The sequence below is a fragment of the Hemicordylus capensis genome, chromosome 2 (genome assembly GCF_027244095.1).
Source record: "Hemicordylus capensis ecotype Gifberg chromosome 2, rHemCap1.1.pri, whole genome shotgun sequence".
In the NCBI taxonomy this organism is placed as follows: Eukaryota; Metazoa; Chordata; class Lepidosauria; order Squamata; family Cordylidae; genus Hemicordylus; species Hemicordylus capensis.
Window position 1 is genome coordinate 230,042,190 of NC_069658.1, and position 11,091 is coordinate 230,053,280.

Below are 11,091 nucleotides of genomic sequence, written 5' to 3' on the forward strand. Positions count from 1 at the left end.
CAATATTATGTTGGCCAAAATCAGGACACGGGGTGGGGGGGAGTCTTGGGGGCGGAGCCACCAAGGAGCAGGACTTGGCCCCAGGTGGCAAGCATGCAGCCAGTTCCTCTGGAGCCAGCTGGCGGGCATGCTGAGCAGTAGTGGCTGCTGCTGTGTAGTGGCAGTGGCAGAGCAGGGACAGTAGCGAGAGCTCCGCCCACCTCCCAAACTATGACAGTTGAGGTCGGGGTGGGCACGCTGGAGGCAAGCAGGAGAGATGGCGAAAGAGCTCCTCACTTGTCCCGCCTACCTCCCAAGAGGCAGATCGGGCCGATTTCAGGCCTCTGTGCCTCATTTGGTAGATAGGTGCTCCAGGTGAGGAGCACCTTCGCTGTCTCTCCCGCCTGCCTCCAGCATGCCCACCCCAACCTCAACTGTCATAGTTTGGGAGGTGGGCGGAACTCTCGCCGCCATCCCCACTCTGCCGCGGTGCAGTGGCAGCTTTGGAAGTTTTTGGGTTTTTTAAAATATAAAAAAATAAAAGTCAGAAAGTGGGAAAAATTGAGTCTCGAATGGGACGAGCATTTCTCCCCAGGAAATAGGGACATCCTATGCAATGCAGGACAGTTGGGATCCCTACTCCACTCACTTCTCTCCCACAGCTGCCTACAGGAAAAGGGTGGCAGTGGCAACAGAAAAGGTGCATAGTGCCTCCTCAGAGTCAGGGAGAAGAAGGATGACAGGACACATTTTTCATCCCCATCCAGGGTGGTGACTGGTGGGGTGCAGAACTTAAGGTAGTCTCTCAAAGAAGGAATTTCATTATAAAATGTAGGAGCTTTTATTTCATTTGGAACGATATAGTCTGCAAACCCACACACTAAAAGGGTTTTTTTAAAAAACAAAAAAAATTAAAATGAGACATTTTTTCAGCAACAACAATAATCATAATTATTTTTGTTGGATTTTCAAAGACAATAATGTAGTCAGAGCAAAAGCAATGAGAAGTAGGAAGAAAAATCACAGGTACCTGCCATGTCCAAACAAAATCTTTCCAACTTCAAACCCCCAAAGCATTATTTATCAATCTCAATAATCTATTTTACAAACATGTGTGTGTTTGTTTGAAGTATTATACTCTGCCCCTCCAGTACAGTACTGCTTGGGGTGGCTCACAACATTAATATAAAGATACAATGTAAAATAAAACTAATAAAGTTAACCAAATTTATGTTAAACAAGTTAAAAGATCAAGCTAAAACCACATTTGAAATTACATTTTTTTAAAAGTTTTGAATTAAAAGTTATTTTAAAAGCTAAAAACTGAAAACTATAAAAACTAAAGAACCTACCTGATATAAACGGAGATGAAAAATTAAAAAGCCTTTTTTAAAGAAGTGTTTTCAATTGTTTTTTAAAAACACTGAGGGAGGGAGCATGGTGAAGCTCTTCAGGGAGGGCATTCCAAAGCCGAGGGGCCACAACTGAAAAGGCTCATTTACACACACACACTGTATTTAAGGGGACCCCTTCCTCCATGTAGAAAGCCCAGTGCCCTGCTGAGACCCTGGAGGGGAAAAAGTACTGGGACCGCCCGTCTGCCCATCCCTGTAGCGCTCCACCGCTGCCCCTCAACAACCTCTCTGGTGCTGAAGGGTCACTTCAAAGAGGGAGGAGGAGGATCACTCAGTTGATGTCGTTTTGTAGCCTCCCTGCTGCTTCTCTGTAAACAAAAACATCAGAGAGTTGAAGGTGACCCTAGCAAGTCACACACACAAATTTGTTATTTAGGCTATCTGCTTAACTGTTCAGCTCCACAACTATCTTGGAGCTGGATGGCTGTCAGTGGCAGAGTGGGAGACCTAAGGCCCAGATTGGTCTGTTCACTGGAAAAGACATGTGGAGTGACATGTGTCCCAATGGGGAGGCCCATGGGGAAGAAGCATTCCCCAGTTTCATGTACATTAGTCCTTTGACTCAAGGTGTGCTTGACAACTAATTGTAAAAAGAAAAATGTATATTCACGCAGGAAGTCCCACAGACTTGTCAAAGTACATGCATTTGGAGTACAGGGGAAAGTTAGGCTTGGGGACTGAACTAAATGACCATGGGTTCTTGTCAAGAATCTGGATTTTGTAGGTTTGAGTCTCAACTGGAGGCTTCATATACGGGGCTTCTGCCCCAAATATCCTTCAGGAGGAAGTGTGCGCATGCACACACCAGCCAAACATAGCCCAAACTCCTGATGCAATCCTTGGACCCACTCCACACACAATTCAGATTTTGTGATGCGAATTCTAGATTATCTTGAGGTATTTCTGGATTTTTAAAATGCTGGTTTTAAGCTACTTTTTCTTAAAGCAAACAAGGAGAGGCGCTGAGGTATAATCATTAGCATGATAAGAGGAATGGCCTCTTCAGAAATGCAGATCTATCTCTGCAGGGAACTCTTCCCCCCACCCCCCACTGGCTAGGAAGGAAAACACTGATGTCTGCCATGTGTACTTGCGAAAAAGAAAGCCGAGAGCAGAGGGGAGGGGCTGCTTCTCTCAATGCCACGAGTGTACTTTGAAGTGGCTTCGCTCAACATTTACCCCAAAGCCTGAAGCCAAGTGTGAATAACCTCTTGTTGTACAGCTCCACTTTAATTTAGGGTAGAGAAGACGATCTTTAAATCACTTAGTCTAGGGACAAATGCTTTGAGGCACTATGAGATGTTATGAGTAATTAATAACTGCCCCCCGACAGGAAGTCTGTGCTATGCAGCAGTGAGAGATTCTACCACAGAAGAGCATCTCCCCTCCCTCAGCAAATTCACCAACAGTTTCCTTACTGATGTAGAAGATGATCGCAGCCACCAGCAGGACAACAGCAGCCACAGCCCCCAGGATGCCTCCCACAATGGGGCCCACTGAAGCTGAAATGGAAAAAAAGAATAAAATGATTGAAGGGTGTCCCTGAATAATGTGGGGGGGGGAATGGTGGGAATGGGGGGGGGGGCAGAGAATAGAAAAACAGAACAAAATAGTTGAAGTGTCTCCAAACAATCTCCTCTGTTATAAATATATACCATTTATGTATTTAGTAATGATTAACTATTCTGTCCCATTTTTTAGAAGTAAAGGTCTATGTGATCTCACTGCTTTTAGATGTCTGAAACTAGCAATTTATTTCAAGTCCTATCAGAGGGGTGTTGTTGGGTTTTTTTTTGCAGCAAATGACTGTCACTGATAAACCATTTGATACAATTCCTCATTATACTGGTATTATTAAGAACATAAGAACAGCCCTGCTTGATCACGCCCAAGGCCTATCTAGTCCAGTATTCTGTTTCCCACAGTGGCCCACCAGATGTCTCTGGGAAGCCCACAGGCAAGAGATGAAGGGATGTCCAAGCTCCTGCTGTTCCTCCCCTATTGATATTGCATCCAAGAGTACCAGGGGTGGGGGCTTACTTTTAGTGAAGATCTGGCTCCTTTGAAGAAACCAGAGGCTGCAATGACAGCATTTTACATGCAATGACAGCATTTTACATGCAATGACAGCATTTTACATGGCTGGGGGCCATGTCCGAGAAGGTGAGCCTCCCTCACTGTTGGCATGCGGAGCAGAGTCCCCTCTGATGATCCTGTCAAGCAGGCAGAAACCCTGGAGAGCAGGCAGCCCTCCACCCAATTTCTTCAAAGCAGGCAGATCTTCAGTCATTTAAGCCCTCGCCACCCCCACTCCAATGCATTAAGATGATACTGAGATAGTATCTGAGCCTGGAGATTGCCTCCCATCCTCATAAGCAGACACTGATAGACCTGTCCTCCATGAATCTGTCTAAGCCCCTTATAAAGCCATCTCCAGTCTTCTAAATATTATAGGTTGTGACACTCTTCTTGGCGTTCATCCCATCCACACCTTTCATATCCCCCACTCAGTCTCTCACCAGGTTTCTTCCAGGCACAGAGGGGAGGCTCTGAAAAGCTGACGTGTCCCATGGCACAGCAATAGTGGGCCCTGTCCTTGGGGTCAATATTGATTGATTGATTCAGGTACAGTAGGTACCATCTGAGTAAGGTGAAAGAATAGAGGATACAGGGACCAGAGAACAAAACATATACTGGGTAGTATATATACCGTGTATAAGAGTCTATTCACACACACAACTTCATGAAACACAGATAATTTAAACATATATAATGAAACACACAATTACTGAAGAAATTGTCTGTGTTCTAGACCCCAAAAAGTATGGCTGAAGGTCAATTATACCCATAGTCCTTATACAGTACATGTAGATATATAGTCCTTCCAGATCTTTTTTGTTACTCGTTCTTGTTCAAGTTGTTGCTCCAAATGTTACTCAAAATTCTTCCAGATCTTTTTCCTTGCAAGTTCTTATTCTAGTGGTAGCACCTTATACAAATGTTGCTCCTTCTGGTTGTTGCTCCTTGTCCAAATAATACCCAACAGGCATCCTAGGTAATTTTTACCTGTTTCCTCCTGCTTGAGCAGGACTTCATCAGGAGAAGTGAGATTTATTTCTTCCGAAGTGACACTGCACCTACCAGTGGTTTCTAAATTAGAAATCCTACTGGATACCAAGTTGTACTGCTTTAACTCAAAGGGTTAGAAATTTTTAGTTATTACATTTATTTCTTCCAAAGTGACACTGCACCTACCAGTGGTTTCTAAATTAGAAATTGTGTGTTTCATTATATATGTTTAATTTATCCGTGTTTCATGAAGTTGTGTGTGTGAATAGACTCTTATACACGGTATAAGAGTACATACCACTGGTGGCGCAGTGGTAAAACTGCTGCCCTGTAACCAGAAGGTTACAAGTTCGATCCTGACCAAGGGGCTCTAGGTTGACTCAGCCTTCCATCTTTCCGAGGTCGGTTAAATGAGTACCCAGAAATGTTGGGGGCAATATGCTAAATCACTGTAAACCGCTTAGAGAGCTTCCAGCTATAGAGCGGTATATAAATGTAAGTGCTATATTTACCATCTGAGTAAGGGACAAGATCCTCATGGTGGGTCTCTTGCTCGAATGACCCTCCACCTCAGCATTTTGGAGCCCCCTCACCCATTGCTGAGGACTGGACTTCCACTTGGAAGACCAACCCAAAGAGCACCCCTGATTATAATAATCCCTTCCTCATCTCCCAGGATCTGCCCTCCCAACGTATCAAAATAGCCAGTCCTTTCTTCCCTCTTCTCAGTTGCTCACCAGGTTCCTTCCAGGCGAAGAGGTGAGGCTCTGGAAAACCAACATGTTCCACCTGGCACTGGTAGTGGGCCCTGCGCTTGGGGTCAATATTGATGCCAGTCCAGGTGTGGTAGGTCCCATCTGAGTTGGGGACAACATCCCCATGGAGGGGCTCCTGCTCCAAGACTTCCCCATCTTTTTTCCAGGTTGCATGGATCTCCCTGGGGTAGAAGCCGTAGGCACGGCAGATGAGAGTCTCCAGGCCACTGGAGTCCATCTTTCGCAGCACCTTCACCACTGGAGGCTCTACAAAAATGCAATCATGAGCAATTTCAATACATTTCATGTACGTCTGATGTACTGATGCATTTCAATATATCATACAGCATTTCTCCAGTAGCCATCAGGATAGATGCTGTGCTTTGAGAGTAGGAAGGAATCCAAATGGTCAGCAAGTCCTACCCTCAGTCCTGACATGGAGGACCACAGACCTGCAGAATCACAGAGAAATAAAATCCTCCAGGTTGCAGCAACCGTTAAGCATCTTGCAACATGGAACATCCTCAGATATCCCACAACTAGCCCATAATCCTAATCTCTTCCCTTCTTCATTCTGCACAACAGTATAGATTGCACAGGGGGCAACAAGATTTTCAGTCTAGATTACACAGGGGGCAACAGGGGGTAGAGAAATATCTGTTCTCACCTCTCCTGTGCAGAGATTCCTTGGCATACTTTAGGTATTTCTTCATCCATTCAATGCATACCCCTTCCAGGAATTCCTTGTGATACTGAGGACTGTCTTCAAATGTGTCCCACATCCTCTTGAACTCTGGAGCATTGGCTGTTACAGTCCAGGAGAGGGTGTCCTTGTCGAAGCTCATAAAGTCTCTCCCATTGTAGCCCAACCGGGTATTCCCCACTTTCTGACCGTCCTCCCTCAGCTCACAGAGACATATTCCCTGCCAGGTGAGAAAATCTAAACAGGAAGAGGAGACTGAAGTTGGTTCCTCATCAACAGCCTAAATCAGTAACATGCTGATGCCCCCTAAGCGAAGCTTCTGGATACCCCATATCACTCAATTCCCATGACTAGAAAACTCTTCCCTTGGAGTGCATGGTGCCCTGAACCAACACTTAGGCCAGGGGCGCAACTACTATTAGGCAAGGGGAGGCGGCTGCCTGGGGGCCCCCACACCTCGAGGGCCCCCCCAGAGGCAAGTCACATGACTATATATTGTGAAGTGTGTGTGTGTGTGTGTGTGTGTGTGTGTGTGTGTGTGTGTGTGTGAGGGGCCCATTTTTAAATTTTGTCTCTGGGCCCACTCCAGCCTTGTTACACCCCTGACTTGGGCCCATGGAATGAGGCGATTTGAAACCCCAATAAGCCTTTCGTGTCCCCAAGAGACATCCCTATTACAGGAAAATGTCAAGCCTAAAAAACAAGGAATAATAATAATAATTAATTAATAAACACATTTTTATAATTTAACACATTTTTATACCGTCCAAAACACAAGTTCCCTTTGGCGGTTTATAAAAAAACAATAAAAACAACCAATGAAAAGATTACAGCATTTCAACAATTAAAATTTAAAACATTAAAACTTTTAAAACACAATTATGCTCTTCATGACGGGTGACATCTTATGCTGACACTCCTTAGAGTAAGCCCATTGAACCTGCTAGGACTTACTTGCAAGTAAACATGCATTTATTCTCCTGTTCATTCTTCTCCGTGTTTAAAGACTCAACCTTTGGCTAATTGAGTCTCCATGTGCTATCTTCGTGATCTCCCAAACTATCCAAGGAGGAAATAAAAACTCAAGGGGGACACCTATGGGGGAACTTACATCCATCTCATATAATTGAGATGTAAGGTATCAGGCGGTATAGAAATATGATAAATAAATAAATAAATAAATAAATAAATAAGGGGATGTCTCCTTTAAAAAAATCTATTGTTCAATTCTCACCAGAAAGTGATTACAAGTCACCTGGTATTCCCCCGCCCCCAATGAGTTCATACTCAGCTGAAATTAAAGCTTGAAGTTCCTGTTTGGCCACTCTCCACTCAAACAAGCAGCAGCCATGTTGGCAGTGATGTGACATCACACCTGAGGCCTAGTTAGAGGGCATGAGGAGTGAAGTCTCCAGGAATAACCGGGCCAAAAACAATCATGGTTTCGAAAAATCCAGAAGCTACAACTGCCATGTAGTTCCATTGTGCATTAGTGCAACAAAAAGTCCACTAAGTGTCTCTGTGTGTGTCTGTGTGTGCATGTAGCTATGGAAAACAAGAGACAGAAAGCACTCGTAGATACTGTGAGAACAGAAAGGTTGTTCAGTGAGAAATCTGTGGTTTTTGTACAACATTGGCAGTGTTGGTACAAATAACTTCTAAAATGTTTACTACCCTCCAATATAGTTCTTTTATACATATTTCTATTTGATGATTTTCTTTCATTTGCATCTTCTCTCAAAACTACTGGGCCTCAGTCCTGCTGATTGGGTTTTATCACCCTCCTGTATCTCAGACAGGGGAGTGGCCACTGGGATTTTTGTAAGGACCAGAGGGCCCAGAACGGTTCACAGCTGCATGACAGGCAGACATGCAATATGTACAACTTTACTTAGCATATGAGGAAGCAGCACCTGTTGATATTCCATCTGTACTTGAGCTGCATGTCAGCCAGAAATTCAGTGGGTGCAGTTCCAATCTACAAATGCTGGAGAAGATACTACTTTCTGAATTTCTGCCTGTCATTGAGCTCTTATGTCTAACCACCAAATGACAGGCATGATGGAAGCAAGTAATGTTTCATCTATAAAAATGATTGGGCTTCCACCATGCCCGGAGCTTTGTGTTTAACAGAGGAATGACAGGCAGGAATGCACTAGATGGAATCTTCCCTAGCATGTGGAGATTGGAACGGCACCCAGTGAATTTCTGGCAGTCATGCAGCTGAGGTACAGGTAGCATATCAACAGGTGCTGCTTCCATCCTCATATGCTAGTTAAGGTTGAACCTATTGAATGTCTGCCTGTCAAGTCCTAGTCCCTCTGGCCCTTACAAGAAACTCAGCAGCCCCTGGGAGGGAGGAAGATGGTGGGCTCAGTGGCTCTTCCAGCCTCCACTCACTCTCACTCTGGTTGCCATATTTCTGAACCATCGCCACATTTTGCCTCAGTCTCTTCTCCAGGACAGAAGAACGCTGAGTGTGCACGTTCCAGTACTCAGGATCATCCTCCACTAACTTCTTCATCCATGGAACTAAAGGCATGGGCTGCCTTATCTTCTTATCATAGTGTATGAAGATCTGGTCATCCAGGTACCCATTATCCATGAATTGGGGTAGCTCTTCAGCAGAATCCCACATCGCATAATGAAACCTCACAGAGTGCGATGAGGAGCCTGAAAAGGGAGAGAGATGGGCAGAGGTATTTATTTATTTTATTGTTAGATTTATATACTGCCTTTCATTTAAACAATACCAAGGCGGTTTACAGCAAAATTTAAAAACAAGATTGTAAAAAAGACAATTAAAACATTAAGCTAAAAATATAAAACAAATCTGATTAAAAATTTAAAACAAAAACATAAAAGCAATATAGAGTAAAAAGAGCAGCAGCAGAGACAATCAAATAATAGCCTGGGTAAAGGTAATGGTAGGGGGCCTTGCTGTCATCATCTTGCTGTCATACAGTGCTCACACGGGTCTCCCATTCAAATGCACACCAGGACAGATCTTGTTTAGCAAAGGAGACATTTCATGCTTGCGAACACAAGACCAGCTCCCCTCCCATAAACCAGCTCTCCTCCTGGTACATAAGATATCTCCATGTGCCCCAAATCCCAGCACAGCAGCCTGATGCTCATATAGCAAGCCATTAGGAAACATTCCCACCCACAACTTTGTTTGCTCCTGGAACGTTCCGCAGAACATGGAGAAGGAGCAGGAGAAAGATCTCTGACCATCTGCTCCTGCCAGGGAAGAGAGAGTTCTTCCTCTGCTAAATTGAATTTGGCTCCTTAGTCAAACACAGGGACCCTCCAATTTTAGACTTAGCTCACTAGCTGGCCAGTATTTCCATTAGCCACCCATCCCCTCTCTTCCCTCAGTTCCCTTCCTGCCTCACAGACAGAGGGCTTGGGGGAGAAGCAGGTCTCCTTCCATTTGCACTGGGAGGGAGATGATGGAGAGGGAGGGGGCAGTGGGAGCCCTCTCAGAGAGGATTCTTGCTCCCTTCTCAGAAAGGGCCCTGGAAGTGAGCCTTCTGGGGAGGAGGTCTCATTTCACCAGGGGAAGATCCACATGGTGCAGCTGGGGGTCCTGCTGGCCAGAGGCTGCGGACACTCACCGCTGATGATCTGGCACGTGGATCTGTAGATGCCTGGAACAACAGTGTTCAGGTGCAGGAGCTGAAATAAGGCCCTGAACTTCTCACACATCTCTGCCCCATTCCTATCAGCTTTGGATCACCCTCTTTGTTCTGCCTGCCATTCTCCACTCTGAATCTGGGCATGTTGGGGCAGCGCAGCCGTCTGCTCTGTATCCCCCTTCCAGTCTCTTCCACAACTGGAAAGTGCGGGGAGACGCTTCTTTTGCCCTCGCTCCACCTCGGAGACTCACCCAAGGAGCCCCCCAGCAAGAAGAGGGCAGCTGCCCCCAGGAGCAAGCGATGGGAGTCCCGAAGTGGCATCTGGCTGGAGTCTGTTGTTTCTGGGGCGCGATCTTCCAGCTGCTGTCGAGCGGAGAGTCGAGCATGAGGTGCCTCCGGGCTGGGATTGGCTGAGAAAGGAATAACCCACCAATGGGAAAAATGCATGTGGGCAGTTGCTGGGCAGATGCAAACCAAACCTCGCAGAAAATTCTGCCTCCTCCTCACCCTTCTCTATGGGGTCCATTGACGGCACAAAGGAGGGGGGGAATTGAGTAGGGGCACAGAAGGAGCCATGTACATTTATGAATGAGCAAGCTGTGCCCCATGTATGAGATTGCTGACCCAGAATGGAGGGGCAGGTGGGGGGCAAGCTACCTCAACCCCTTGTGGAGCAGCTCATGCCAAGGTGGGGAGGAAAAGGGGTACGATGGAGGCACCGGGGTGAACTGGAGGGGTTAGCTTTACTCATTTTCTGAGTGGGAGCAGGACAGTAGATGATTCTCCCTAGAAGGCTTGAGACCAGAGGTTGTGAGGGCCTTGTTCTACACCCCCCGCCCCACACTTTAATCTGCCCCCCCACCCCCCAGGATACTTTTGTGCCCAGACATCTTCAGTGATATGCTGAACAGCCACAAGAGACAGCAGGGCTTTTCCCACAGAGGTAGTTCGTGGACTCTCCTCCCTCCTGGTGTGCATCTGGCTCCTTCCTTGCACCGTGTTGTGGTGGAAATTATTAAACATTTTCCTTGCTACAGAAGGTGAGTTTTGTCCCTCACCCCCACCTTATCAATAACACCGGCATACTATTACTTCTGTTCAGGGGTGTAACTACCATTAGGCAAGGGGAGGCAGCTGCCTGGGGGCCCCCACGCCTCGAGGGGGCCTCCAAAGGCAAGTCAAATGTGAAGTGAGTGTGTGTGTATCAGCAAGGGGCCCATTTTAAAATTCTGTCTCTGGGCCCACTCCAGCCTTGTTACACCCCTGCTTCTGTTTCTACTTTTGGATCTCTGAATGTTTTAATGTCCTGCATTTTCTATTTTTACCACATTTACCACTTCCGAGGTCGGTAAAATGAGTACCAGAATGTTGGGGGCAATATGCTAAAATATTGTAAACCGCTTAGAGAGCTTTGGCTATAAAGCGGTATATAAATGTAAGTGCTATTGCTATTGCTATTTGTGTGGCTTTTATGATCTTGTCTTGCAACCCGCTTTGAAGTCCTCTTGAAAAGCCAAGGAAAAATACAA

General features: G+C 45.8%; 1 protein-coding gene across 1 annotated transcript; it reads right to left on the reverse strand.

Annotated features, from left to right (window-relative positions):
* Window positions 1-802: 802 nt before the first annotated feature.
* Window positions 803-10,088, reverse strand: LOC128343816 (class I histocompatibility antigen, F10 alpha chain-like). The gene is made up of 7 exons (XM_053293251.1): window positions 10,070-10,088; window positions 9,814-9,972; window positions 8,322-8,594; window positions 5,886-6,158; window positions 5,201-5,485; window positions 2,813-2,896; window positions 803-1,702 (listed from the first exon to the last, which is right to left on the reverse strand). The coding sequence occupies exons 1-7, from the start codon at window positions 10,086-10,088 to the stop codon at window positions 1,662-1,664; spliced, it is 1,134 nt and encodes a 377-aa protein (XP_053149226.1). The 3' UTR covers window positions 803-1,661.
* Between the last annotated feature and the right edge of the window lie 1,003 nt (window positions 10,089-11,091).

Excerpts from the sequence above, each read along its gene's own strand:
- LOC128343816 (XM_053293251.1), bottom strand. Across the intron at positions 8,595-9,813 it reads CTTGCTGGGGGGCTCCTTGG|GCTCCTCATCGCACTCTGTG; the intron begins GTGAGTCTCCGA and ends CTCCCTTTTCAG. Across the intron at positions 5,486-5,885 it reads GGAATCTCTGCACAGGAGAG|AGCCTCCAGTGGTGAAGGTG; the intron begins GTGAGAACAGAT and ends GCATTTTTGTAG.